At 43.2% G+C, this 14,257-nt stretch overlaps 1 protein-coding gene across 1 annotated transcript in view; it reads right to left on the minus strand.

The window, feature by feature from the left end:
• Positions 1 to 1,062: 1,062 nt before the first annotated feature.
• Nek11 (NIMA related kinase 11) overlaps positions 1,063 to 14,257 on the minus strand; it is a 202,127-nt gene continuing 188,932 nt past the window's right edge. The window contains exon 13 of the mRNA XM_028756839.1: positions 1,063 to 1,336. Coding sequence (XP_028612672.1) covers positions 1,063 to 1,336 — 274 coding nt within the window. The remainder of the gene's footprint in view (positions 1,337 to 14,257) is intronic.

Here is a 14,257-nt window from a genome sequence, read left to right on the forward strand (position 1 = left end):
CTCCCCAACTTGGCAATGGTATTTTATAACAGCAACAGAAACACGGCACACATGCAAACATGCAGACAAAACACTCAAATATATAAAGCAATTAAACCTTCAAAACACCAACTGATACCTCATCTGTGTGTAATTTTTTATGTTTTAGTAGTAACAAACAGCAAGCAAAGTTAAGCAAAAAATACCTTTGCATGGATTTGTTACATTTAACAATACAGGATTACATAATAGTAATGTTCAACCTTCCTAATGATAATATAGTTTCTCATGTTGTAGTGACCTTTAACCAGAAAGTTATTTTACTGTTACCTCATAACTGTAATTTTGCCACTATTATGAAAATATCTGATATGCAAGATATCTGATGTGCAACCTCAAGGGGGTCATGACCCACAAGTTGAGAAACACTGTAAGATAAGAAAAAGATAAAATAGGAGATTTGTCTTATAATGATAAAACCTGTATTTATTCTGAATAAAGCCTTTAATGGTAACTGGGAAGGGGGATAACATATGAAATGTAAATAAATAAAATAACCAATAAAATGTTTTTTAAAAAGCCTTTAATGCTCTACAAGTAAGTTTTGGGAATAAATCACAGAAAGGAGATGCTTTTGGGATTTTTCAATCTAAGCCCTTAGATTTATGTACTGCTTGCATGTTAGACATAGAAAGAAAAGAGTGTTGATCAACAATATATCATTGGAGATGAACAGGCCATTGTCCAGGCTGGGGTCCAGTAGCCGTCACAAGCAAGCTGGCCATAGTTCCTGGATCTCACAGTGGTCAGGCACTGGGCTTGCCCTGGATGGACACAGTACAGAGTACCTGTGTCTTCAGAGTACTCCCGCCCTATTGGAAACCCTGAGGGCTGTACACCTGAAAGAAAGCCTTTCAGGGTGCCAGACTTCATCGATGACCTTGACCTGTGACTCCAAGCCCTGGCAGCCAGCCAAGTGCTTTCCTTTCCATAGATATCCTTACCTTTGACCAGGAGCCAAAGGGGAGGGTTGTAGTTCTAGTTACTTACTAGTTTCCCGCCATATAGTACAGACAGTAAACTTCATGAATTTTCACAGAAATGTGTGCCCTTGACAGGCTTCATTTGGGCAGTTTCACAGTGCAGGTACTGGAGAGTGGGATCTTTTCCTTCTGTACTCAACAACAACTCCTCAAAATAGAGGAGCTGGTCAACTTCAAAGCAGTCACTGGCCCGAGGAACCACCGTCTCCAGATGGTTCCAGATCTCTGCTTCTCCAGCATTCTGATGCCTTGCTCTCTTGAGGTAATCATAGACCTCCTCAAATGTTTCCATTCCTAGCTTCTGTACAGATGATCTGCCAAGAAAGGTAGAAAAGATTACAAACCTCACATAGAGATCACCTGCAAGAACATGTATTTTAAAGTCGGTGGTTATATAAATAACACCTTGACCCTGGCATTTATGAGGGAAAAGAGAGGGACCTAAGGCACAGAATCTCACCCTCAGCATTCAACAGTGGCCAACAAGCAATGCTTGAGTGCTGGTTGTTTGTGTCCCAGGTACTCCTCCAAACACCATGAACACAGCAGAAAATACATGAGGTATGTTCTTGCCTTCACCCCTGTGTTTATACACAGTGGGTCTGTTGGTGTTTCATTAACATAATAACCCAAGAAAGCCTATTTATAATGAAAAGAAAAGAACATCCAGAAAAATACCCAGACACAACATAAAAATAAAAATTTAAAACAACAGAGAAACCCTGTCTCAAAAAACCAACCCCCCCAAAAAAAAACAATTAAAACAAAATATTAGTAACGGCACAGAAGACCTGAAGAACATTTGCTTTGAACTCAGAGCCTAAGCCCTCAATGGTATAAGAGGACACAGATTCTTCTTGGACAGTGACAGGAACAAATTATCTAATAGACAACTCAGGTCTCAACAAGATTCATGCACGTAAGCACACTTAAATCATTTTCTAAATTATGCATCAAAGAAAAAAAATCAGCCATGCCTTACACTCATGTGAGGCCAAGAGGCAGGCAGACGTCCCCACACAGCAACACTGGTGGTGACGTGTGCTTAGACTCAGGGAACACACTGATATTTCTACAAGGATGCACTGGAATGGTCAAGATTCATATGACAGAAACTCCTGTTTAAAGGGATACTCTTGCTGTTCGTGGTTTTGGAAAGGAGGGCAACATCCTTTGTACTGTTCACATTAAAAATGACTTTGTCTCCTTGTAAGGGTGTGGCATGTAAGGTACGGATGGAGAGGACTATCACTACCGTTAGTCAGAGCTCGCAAATAAAACAGTTCTATTGTCATTTCCCTGTCCTTTCTTATGTCCCGCTTCCTTTCTCATCAAAGGAGTCAGAGGACTTCAAAGTCACTTTAAGAACTCAATATCAGTTTTGCCCCAACCTTTCATTGACAGTTGGAAATGAACAGTTTACATGTATGGTTTACAGCACTCGGGTGGGCAGGCAGCAGGAAACAAGACTAACTAGATACCCAGCTACCAGGCGTATCAGGAAAGAATGCTGTGGGCTGGATAATGGCTCCTGAGTGGAGTCCAACAGCAAAGCAGCCCAGTTCCCAAAGCCTAAGCCAGGCCAAAGCCCACCTGTGTGTTTGACTCAGACAGGAAACTCAAGTTCCCAGGGAGCACTTCCTCTCTCCTTGCCCATCTTCCAGATCTAGTCCTCCTTCTCCAGACCCCTTTACTTGGCTTTTGTTGTGCTTTTCTGACCCTGTTAAATATTGGCTATTGTGTTTTTTTCTTTATTATTGTTTTGAAACAGAATCTTATGTAGCCCAGGATGGCTTCAGACACTCTATGTAGTTGAGGCTAGCCTTGAACTCCTAATTTTCCTGCCTCCATCCTGAGTCCTGTGATGACACTTACAGCAACACTGACTATTCTTTCTGTCCTTTATACATATTTATCCCAGGGGCTATAAAGAAAAAGGCCACAGGTGGCCTTTGGCTCTATAAGAGTGACATATGAAATATCCTTCCATTTTAAATCCTAGTTTAAGTTTGAAACAATCTCATAGTAACAGAAAAATTCCAGAAGGCCAAACATCTCTGTTGTACTCTTGGCTTTTGAGATTGACTTGCTAACTACATGCTTCTCCACAAATATTTGGTCTTTCATACATAAAAACTTACAGTGAAGACCAGTCCCACAAACCAGGAAACTGACACCAATGGCTGCTGTCATCTGTCCCTTTTCACCAACCGTCCAAAGCAACAAGGCATAGCAGAGGCTACAGAATGACCTTCATTTAGCCTCTTTGTGACCTCAACTCTCAAGAAAGAAGCCAGTTCGTGAGGAGACTCCTTTAGTAGGGTCACCAGCACCCACTGGGTCTACCCACTCTCACTCTGGGCTGTCTCTTTTATGTTTTCCTGCATATGACTTCAGGAATTTAGCCTCCCATTATCTTGGGGTTTTCTTTAAAAGCCATAAATGTTATTTACTTATTCTTTTTATATTGCATTTTAAATGTCTTCTTTAGTTTACTACTAAAGAAGTAAACTACTTCTTGGGGTCTACTGATTGTTCACCCCTCACCTTTCTCGGACCCATTTTTCCCTTGTAGGTTTCTCAGGCTCTGTCTTTTTCATGCCTGACATGTCACCCACTCCCACCCTTCCTTGTCATCCTTGTGTGACATCTTTATCATCCTCCTTTGGTCTTTTCTACTTCCATCCACACTTATACATGCTCACTCATTCGTGTGCGTATGCGCGTGTGCATGTGCACATGTGCGCATGTGCGTGTGCGTGTGCGTGTGCGTGTGTACACATGCGCATGTGCCTGCCTATCAACTGGGCTGAATGGTAATTTTATTTTTAATTTTCTGAGGAATTTCTGCACTGATTTCCAGAATGGTGGTATGACTTGGCACTGATCAGCAGTGAATAAGGACCCCCTCATTCCCCACATCCTCACCACGGTTTATCGATGACAGCCACTCTCATCTGGATGAGGGGGCTATCTCATGGTAGCTTTAGTGTGCACTTTCCAATTGACTAGGGATGTTGAATACTTTCCTCAATACTTATTTTCGAGCCACTTCTCTTTCTTCCTTTGAGAACTTCATGTTCATTTCATTAGACCATTTATTAACTGGAAGGCATTTGGTGTTTAATTTTACAGTTCTTTCTAAATCATACCACAGACTGTAATGACAAAGATACCCTGGTACTGGCATAAACAGATGGTTAGGTCAGTTAACAGAATAGAGGACCTAGAAATAATCTGGCATAGCTAAGGCCACCTAATTTTTGACAAAGGTGCCAAAAAAAACATGGAAAAATGACAGTCTACTAAACTCACGTTGCTGGCAAAACTGGGTATCCCCCTGCAGAAGAGTGAAACTGGAGCTCCATCTTTTACCTTGTACAAAATCCAACTTGACATGCATAAAGTACTTCAATTTTAAGACTTGAAATGCTGACACTGTTAAAGGAAAACACAGGGATGTGCTTCAAGACACAGGCAAGGCAGGATCTTTCTGAACAGAACTCCAACTGTGTAGGCACTTGCCTCAGGGATCAGCATATGGGCTGACTTAAAATTTAAAAAGTTTCTGTACAGCAAAAGGAACCATCAACAGAGCAAACAGACAGCCCACAGAATGGGGCAGAATCTTTACCAGCTACACTTAAGGGGCAAATACACAGAATTTATAACAGATGTAGCTTGGTCTTCATGTGAGTCCCCTAACAACTGGAGGTGGGGGCTGTCTCTGACTCTGTTGCCTGACATTGGACGCTCTTTCCCTAGTTGGACTGTGTGACAGGCGGGGGGGGGGGTGGTGGTCAGTAGGAGAGGAACTGCTGAATCTTGATGTAGGGGGGTGTGGTGCCCAAGGGGGCTTCCACTTCTCCTCAGAGAGGAGAAGGGTAATGAGAGGAGGGGCTTGTGAGGGCGGGACTGGTAAGAGAGGAGGGAAGGGAGTTTGGGACTTCCAGGATGCAAAGTGAATAAATAAATAATTAAAGAAAAAAAAAGGAACTGAAAAAAGTAAACTCATATACCTTCTCAATAATCTCCCTTTTCATGTGATGAAAAGTAAAACAGGGCTTGCCAGTGACAAGAGGAACATCCTGTATCTAGGTACCAAACTAGCAATGCTACCACACAGCTCTTCTGCTGCTGCACTGTAGGAAACAGGGCTTCCCCTTAGAGAAAGGAAACATTCTCTCACACAAATCCCATCATTGGAAGGCACACCCAGAACTGAGCAACTACCTCTCAAAGCAGCTATTAGCTTTCTAGGACAAGGTGGGGCTACAGTGCTAAGCACTGTGCAGGCACTGAAGTCTTCTCTAAGGCCCCATGTGTTGGCTGGTGGGTCCTGCCACCAACCTCTTGGATGACTTTGTGTGAGACTTTCAACTCAGAGGCTCAGTGACTTCATCTGCAGTCTAGAGGCGGTGCCTGGGGCTTCCTCTAGCTGCGATGTTCAGAAACTCAGAAAGACGTTCTTTGCTTATTGGTGACCAGTACATATTTGTTGAAATAATAAATAAATGATTCAAAGTCCTGTAAAAAACTAGATAGCAAGTCATGAATTTTATATTCTATTACAACAGCTAAAGATAGAAAATATTAAAAGCCTTTGAGCAGATGAGTGGTTATTCCTTTGGAAGAGGGGGAAAGAGAAGCCTGCAGGATGTGTGCTCAAGGGTCTATGTACAAGGGACTGTCTCTTTCGTGTGTGCAATGGAGTCCTCAGTATATATTTTATGTACTTTTAGAGAACAATCACAGATGCTAAAATCTACCCTTTCAGGAATATAGTTCTGAGTCTGATAGGCCACAGAGTATAATCAGAGAAAGAGAATGTTTCTATAACTCTTGTACCCCAAATGCATTTCCTTGAATCCTTTTGTAATTCTTTGAATCTTTTCTTTACTTTTGGTGACTGATGGTCTGTTTTTTACCAGAATGTGATGTATGGAATCATTCAGAGTACAGTTGTGTTATCTTTCTAGTACTATAAGACACTGCCCAATCCAAGTTACTTTAGAAGTAAAGGCAAGTTCTGGAGGTTCAGAAGCCATAAGATCAAGTGGCCATATTGTTTGGAGCTTCAGGTGAGAGAGGCAGGGCATATGGGGTGAGGAGAGAGAGGATGATGGGATCAGAGTCCCACGATTCCCTTTATAGACATTGTCCTAAATACCCAATAAAGGGCCATGACATTTCCTAATAACACTATGCTGGTGATCTAGTCTTACATATGAATCACTGAAGACACAGAGGAAAAGCTTCTTTCACTTGGCACGGAGCCCTGAATGTTATCCAAGCTGCCAGATGTATCACGAGTCATCCCTCTGTATCAGCACTGCACTAATCAGCATTCCACTCTACCATGCCTCTATTTGTTCATCCATTCACAGTTGACCAACAGTTGGGTTCTTTCTAGATTTTGAGCATTATGAATTAAATTACTACATATATTTATGTATGTTTCAAGTGAGCATATATTTTTATTTCCTTGGATAAATGCCTAAGAGTAGAGTTGATGGACTGTATCGTAATTGTATATTTAATATTGTAAGAAATTATCATCATCTAACATGCCTGTTCCACCCCCCATGCTCCTGCTGTTCAATGTCCTTGTCAGCATTTACACTGACATTTAAAGCTTTGATGCCAGGGCTTCATGCCTCTATTATCCATCATTCATGGGGTGGTAAGTATGTAAAAGGAGACCCATTTTACATGTGAAGAAACTGGTACGCAGACATCAATGTTAAATGAAAATGAGTGAAGATTGGTTCTCCCATGCTTTGTTTCTAGCTGGCTGCACACATGGCCAGGTCACACTTCTCTAGGCCAGGCACTATCTCCATTTATAAAGCAAGGCCACTCACAAATGGAGTGGTCTCCAGGTGCATTGCTACTAGAGATATTGCTAATAACTTGAACACATATAGGTGACCATTTTTACTTAGTATCCCCTAACGGAGTCTCTAAATTTCTATGGTCCTATAGGATAATTGGACAAGAGATGATTGTGGGTAAAAGTATTCCACCCTAAAATGTGTTTTTCTGATGAATGTCAGCTTCTCTTTCTCCACATGACCTCAGGAATTCTATTTCTTGTTGGTCCTGTGAAGGGGTGAACACAGCGCAGGTGCCCTGTGATTATGATTCCACTTCATGATTGTAGCAGAATTTCATTTCCCCACAGTTCTGAAGGTCAGAAGGTCTAAGATGAAGGCAGGAGCAGGTTCAGTGGCTGAGGAGAACCGCTTCTCTGACCCTCCAGAGAGGAAAAATTCTGTCCTCACGAGGTGGAGGAAGGAGAACAAAAAGGAAAACTCCCCTAGCAACCCTTCCTAAGGGCATTAGTCCATTCAGGAGTTAGTTATCCCCCTAAGTGGTTTCCCCCTCATTTCCTTCTTTCTTCTCTATATCCCTCCATCCCTCTTAACACTATCTTATGGGTATTCTGTGGATTCTGGAGAGGATACTGCCAGGATATAGTGGGGGTATGGCTCAGAAGAGGAGACCCAGGCTCCTGGATATGCAAAGACTGCTGGCTTCAGCCACTCCTTGTTCCAGGGGAAGGGAGGTAGCTAAAAGCTGCCCACAGCACCATAGGACCAAAGCACAAGAGCATCTCAATAGATATGGAAAAGGCTTTTGAGAGAGTTCAACATCCCCTCATAATAATACTCCTGGAGAAACTAGGAAAGTAACGGACAAATCTCAACACAATTAAGGCATATTATAGCAAACCTCATTTGCTGTACAAAATGGGGTGGTAGAGGCATTCTCTTTAAAATACAGGCTGAGACAAGGGTGCCCCGTCTTTCTATTTTTGTCCAGCACGGCACGTGAAGTCTTGGCTAGTGCAAGAACACAGCAGAAATAAATAAAAGAATATAAATAGGAAAAGAAGATGTGAAATTATTCCTATTTGTAGATAACATGATCCTATATTTAGAAGAACTGAAATTCTTCACCAGAAAATTCTGAGATGTAATAACTTACAGCAAAGTAGCAGGATAGAAAATGAGAATGAAATTAGGAAAAGAAAGTCCCATTTACAGTAGCTTCATATAAACAAACACCAAACAAAAATGTCAGACTACTCTTAGTCAAGGAAGTGCAAGACCTCTACAGTGGAAGCCTTATTTGTGCGTATGTTTGTTGCGGGCTGAGTGTGTGGGTGCTGAGTTCAGGGACAGTATAAAGATGAGATAGAACCTTTGTCTACTATAAACATGTGACAGGGGACTAATACCTATACTGCTAAAGATCTAACACCCACCCCATCCCCCAAAATCAAGGCATTCGATCAACAGGGTAAGGTGAACTGAACAGATAATCATGGAAAAAAAGAAATACAAATGGCCAAAAAGTCTGTGGGGAAATGTTCAACCTCCTTAGCTATCAGGGAAATGTACACCAGACGCACACTGAGATTCCATCTCACTCCAGACCAAATGACACCATGAAGAAAACAAAGACAAGAAATGCTGGTGAAATGCAGAGAAAGAGTGACATCCACACTCTGCTCCTCATAGTGTGAGCCAACTGCAGACACCTGGAAATCAACATGGAGCTTCTCTAGAAACCTAAAGAAAAGCAAACCCACCCAGAGGTCCATATTTAGCATCCCTGGGCATTTACTAGAAGGGCTCTATCTAAGTCAACATGCCACAAGGAATCTGCACATGTGTATTTACGGCAGCTCTATTTAGAACAGCTAAGAAAAGGAGCCAGTCCAGGTGCCCTCCAACAGTGACTGGATAAAGAAAATGTCACACATATAAATGATGAGATTCTATTCAATTGCAGAGGATGAAACCAGGCTCAGAGGAAACCAGAGGGAGATGGCTCAGTTAAAAAGTGCTTGCTGAGCAAGCATGACCTGGTTTCAGATCCCCAGCACCCATGTAAAAGACAGGCATAGAGGTGTGTGTCTGCAACCCCAGTGCTGGGAGCAGGACGCTATCACAGACTCTGGAGCTCATTGGCCAGCCAGCCTAGACAAACCAATGAGCTCCAGGTTCTCCAGGTGTGAGACCTCATCTCAAAATAAGGCTGTAGGCTGGAATGATGGCTAAGTGGATAAAAGCCCTTGCCATGAGACCTTAGTGATCCCCGTTTGACCCTCTGAGCTTCACAGTGGGAATGGAGAACTCTCTCCTAAAGCCTGTCCTCTGAGCACCACATGTGTGTCCATGTGCATGCAAACATTTTACATGATAACAATAATAAAGGGCAGGAAGTGACCAAAGGAGACCCTGGCTTTGACCTCTGGCCTCCATACACATGCGCACACTCATGCACTACCCACACGGATGAGCTCAGACATCATACCTCTCACACACATACACACAACACACACACACACAAAAAAAAAACAGTGAAATTATGACACTTGCAGAGAGATAAATAGAACTGGAGGCCATTGTATAAAGCAAAAGAAGCCAGTTTCAGAAACAAATATTTGTACATTTCTATTTGTATACAGAATATAGAGATGCTACTTTCATGACAGAAAAAAATTGCCCAGAGAGGAACAAAAAGAACAAGAGAAGGGAATGAGGTGGGATTTAGTTATAGAGTTATACGCACTCATACACACATAAATGCAGAAAGCAGAACTGTTCAGTGGAAGTGGACCAGTGAGAGCGGGGGAGGAGGGGCATGGAGTATAGCCAGCAGATGAGTGTGAACAATGTAAAATTGTGTGTGTGTATATATATGAAAATTTCATAATAAAATAACATTCATAAAGAAAAACTTCAAAAGCAGAGATGAGAGGAGTCAGCCAGGCAGGCTAGGGACCTTGAAGCCCCTGTGAGGGGTGGTGACTTAACCCCAGGCACATGGGAAGCCTCTGCCCGGTTGCCACGGTCTGAGCAGTGTCCTAACAAGACTCTGTGTTGTGTAGAGTAGCTGAACAAGGAGCCACTGCCTACAAGAGATCACACATGCCTTAGTACAGTCCCAGTGACTGACTCTAACCTCAGGAGTGGCGCCATTCTCCTGCTGAGCTGGTCACTGGAACCCCAGAGCTGAGTCTGTGCTTACTTCTTAATCTGGCAGCCAATCACAAGTGCACATCTAACTACCCACATGTTTTCATAAACATTTCCCAAAGAGTACAGCTTATCCAGGTTAATAACAAAAGCAATTCCACTTCTAACATCTGGACACCTGAGTAGCAGCTCTTTAAGCAATGGCACGTTGGAAGTTTTCTTCCTAGCTACGCTCTGTGGTTTGGTGTTATTACAACTGTGCTAAAGATAGCAAGCGTTTAGGTCAACATTAGCCCTTGTCACTACAAGATTATGGCACTTCATGGAGCCTGTGCTTCTAAATCAGCAGACCAACGTGTCCACTGTCTTTCCATGGCTGTCCCAACTTTAGCATGAGGATATTATATTTTAAGACATATGATAAAGTGTAGAGTATGATACAATGTGTGCATATCCAAATCCCTTCAGAAACGAAGAAGCACTTTTAATAGAAGCACTTTTAATAGAAGAGGCATCATGGCCATCCTTGGATGCAATTATCCTAAAACAAGAAAAGTAAACCCACAGAAAATCTCGCTTTGCAGACACAAGTTCCACATTAACTCATTATTTTTGTATTGATTTGTTGTCATGGTCATCTAACCCTTCCTAATGATGTCCAGATGGATGTTTACAGTAGCATGATTCAGAGTGGAAGAGAGTGACTAAAACTCAGAATTAGAGGCTGAAGAAGGATTAGAAGCTGAGTACCCCAGATGAAAATCAGGGTCTGGAAAGATGGCTTGGTGGGTAGTGTCTGTTGCCCAAGCAGGAAGACCTGAGTCTGGTCTACCAATGCCCACAGAAAAGCTGAGCATGGTGCTGTAAATCTGTAATCCTAGACTTGGGGTGACAGCATTGATGGATGGATTCCAGGGACTTGGTGGCCATCCACCCTAGCTCAAAGGTTAGTTCCAAGTTGAGTGAGAGGGCCTGTCTCAAAAAAATAAGTTGGAGAGTGATTGAAGACAGTCCCTGACATCAACCTCTGGTCTCTGCACTCACCTACACAAGAAAACAGCTCCCCATGTGCCTACATTACAGCACACACATACACACTCTTGCACACACACACATGCACAAACACACCACACACACACACACTTTCACACACACACACACACACACACACACATTTTTTGAAACATCCAATAAATCCCTGTACATACAATCCCTATGTTTTGCATGCTCTAAACCTCACTAAGCAATGAGCCAAGAGTTAAGGGCCACACAAAGCCCTTCTTGGTTAAATTACAATTATGCTTCCTTTTATCAATCAAACCTGTCAGTTTTCATTTTCTAAAACCAATGTCATCCAGCTTTCCAGAACTTGAAAGAATGTCAGAAAATAAAACAAATTTCCTAATCAGACAAAATGAGGATAATTGGGCTTGCAAAGCAAAGCTTAAAGAAATAAAACGAACAAAGGTAAAGAAATTAGAACATACCAGGTTTGGAAGACTTGTGGATTTGTTTGATTTGGGGTCTCTCTCTGCATGGGGTGTGTGTGTATGTGCTCTCACCAACACAGGCCTTTGTGAAGGCCAGAAGCTGATGTTAAAATGTCTTTCCTGAGATAGTTCTCGATAGCATCCACCCACACCCTCACTTGCTGGGGTTGCAGATGTAACAACTCCATTTGCCTTTAAAGTGGCTACTGCCACCACAATATGGGTCCTTGTGCCTGTTCAGCAAGAAATTTACCCCCTGAGTAATTTCCCCAGCTTTTCTTTCCTTCAGTTTCCTCCCCTCCCCAGTGCCCTCCCCCATGAGGTTCACTATGTGGTCCAGGTTGATCTCAAAATCACAAGCTCCTGCCTTAGTCTCTTGACACTGAGATTTTATGTATGCACCACCATGCTTTGTTTAGGATAAGTCCTTGGGATTGTTAACTGTAGGGCATCTGTGGAGACTGATAAGGTTTAGAGCTGCCTTGTATTTGGTGAGGTTTGTCAAGGGTCACTCTTTGCCCCAACTTTAACAGGCCCCTCTGGGGCCTTTTCCTGGCCACTTCTCTGCTAGCTCATCCCAGCTCAGCAAACTCCTCCACCCTTGATCCTAACCAGATTCTTTTAAAGCAAATTTCCAACCCAGTGTCCTAGTTTTATGTCTGTTGTTGTGATATCTTGACTAAAAGCAATTTAGAGAAGGCAAGATTTATCTCAGTGAGCAATTCCAGGTTACAGCTCAGGACTGCAGGGAAGTCAGTGCAGGACTGGAAGCTGTTGGTCACATCAGTCAAGGGTAGAGAGAGAGAAGCACGTGCAGGCTTAGCACCCAGCTAGCCTCCCTGATTCTCCGATCCAGTCCAGGATCCCAAACCAGAAAATAGTGATGCCCACTCATAGCGCTGCCCACTCACAGCGCTGCCCACTCACAGCGCTGCCCACTCACAGTGCTGCCCACTCACAGCGCTGCCCACTCACAGCGCTGCCCACTGGTCAGCTTGTTCTTTCTGCATCAATTAAGACAATCAAGACAACTCCCCAACAGAGCAGCCTGACCTACAAAGTATCTCACTGAGTCTCTTTTCCAGGTGATTCTAGATTGTGTCAAGTTGATGACTCAAACTAACCCCTACAACTCACTTCTTCACAGGTCCAGTGGCGACAAATGGTAAATCCCAGCTGTCCCTGCTTCACTCAGCTTAAGTACTTGTGTCCTGTCACATTGTCCTCTGAAGCAGTCGTCCTTTGGCAGATTGACATCTCACTTGGCTTCAGATCCCAAAACACCTGGAATTGAAATGGCCCTGCATATGGGCTAACCTGGTCCCTGGTCCAGTGCATGCCAGGTCCAGGGACAGTCATCAGCGTTTTGGCTTACACATAAATGATGTGTACTCACTTGGGTTGTGGAATTTGCTAGAGATGGTCAATAAGATGACCTGTTCAAGGATGGAGGGATGGTTCAGTGCTTAAGAGCATGGGCTGTGCTTCCAGAGGACCTGGGTTCAATTCTTAGCACCCATATGGTGTAATTCCAGCCCCAAGAATAGAATGCCTTGTTTTGGCTTCCCTGAACACTAGGCATGCATTAGATGCACAGGCATATATGCAGGGAAAACACCCATACACAAAATGAGAAAAAGGTTGTTTTCTAAAGAAAACCTGTTGAACTTTAAACACAGGTCTACACAATATTATGAAGAAAACACCAGGACCTTCAGCTTTTACCATGAGTAAGGAGGTGTGGTTTCTATCCTTGGCTCTTTCAAACACATCCACATGACACCTTAGAGATGAACCTCTCCTTTGATCAGGTAGGTTTATTCTCAACACTTGCCAGAACATAGGACAAGCGGGATGGGAGACACCTTTAGGAAGAGGGGAAGTGGGTGGGGAGGGCAGGGAGGGAAAGGAGGAAGAGGGAATAGAAGAGGAGGAAGAGGGAGGGGGAAGAGGAAGAAGAGGGAGAAACAAGCTGAAGGGAAAACATCTGCAACTAGGGAATCCATACTTCCTTCCCCATCGAAGGACTGAAATGAATTCACCAGAGGATAATTGAAGCTGGTACCTGCTTTGACAGAAGGAGGTGACAGGAGACTGTACTGTGCTTTAAACCAATGATAGAAGGGGACCAAGAAGGAGGAGAATTGCTAGTTCACCTAGAGATGCCAGTTTCTGATTCTCTTCTACAGCCACAGGAGAGAACTTTCTTGAAGGTGGGTTTTCCTGAGTGAATCTGAGCCACAGGATTTGTAGCTACTGTGGTGCATCAGGATTCCACCCAATGCTGACCTCTGGCCTCCAGACCCACTCTCTAGCATGTGTGTGAGAACCCAGACACACCTGCATACACGTGCATGCATGTGCACACACATACAATTCATGCTATGGCTATGAACGAACGATGGCAGAGAATGCTTTTATAGAGTAGTCAGGTTATGGGGCTCAGAGGCGCTGCTGCACGCTGCCAGTTTCCTCTGCTGATGCGCTCAACCTATATTCTTTTATCAGATTTGGGCTGATTCCACTGTCTCCACTGACTCCTCCTCCTTCCTCCCCTTTCTCTGCTGAGTACAGAGTTTATTTTACTAATAATTTTAGGAAATGATAAATACTGAATGATGTGTCTGCCAAGGGCCCAGATATGGTCATTACACACTGTGCACACGTACTGAAATGACCTGGATCTGGTCATTACACACTGTGCACACGTACTGAAATGACCTGGATCTGGTCATTACACACTGTGCACATGTAC

Source organism: Grammomys surdaster, unplaced genomic scaffold (assembly GCF_004785775.1).
Source record: "Grammomys surdaster isolate TR1022 unplaced genomic scaffold, NIH_TR_1.0 126131, whole genome shotgun sequence".
Classification (NCBI taxonomy): Eukaryota; Metazoa; Chordata; class Mammalia; order Rodentia; family Muridae; genus Grammomys; species Grammomys surdaster.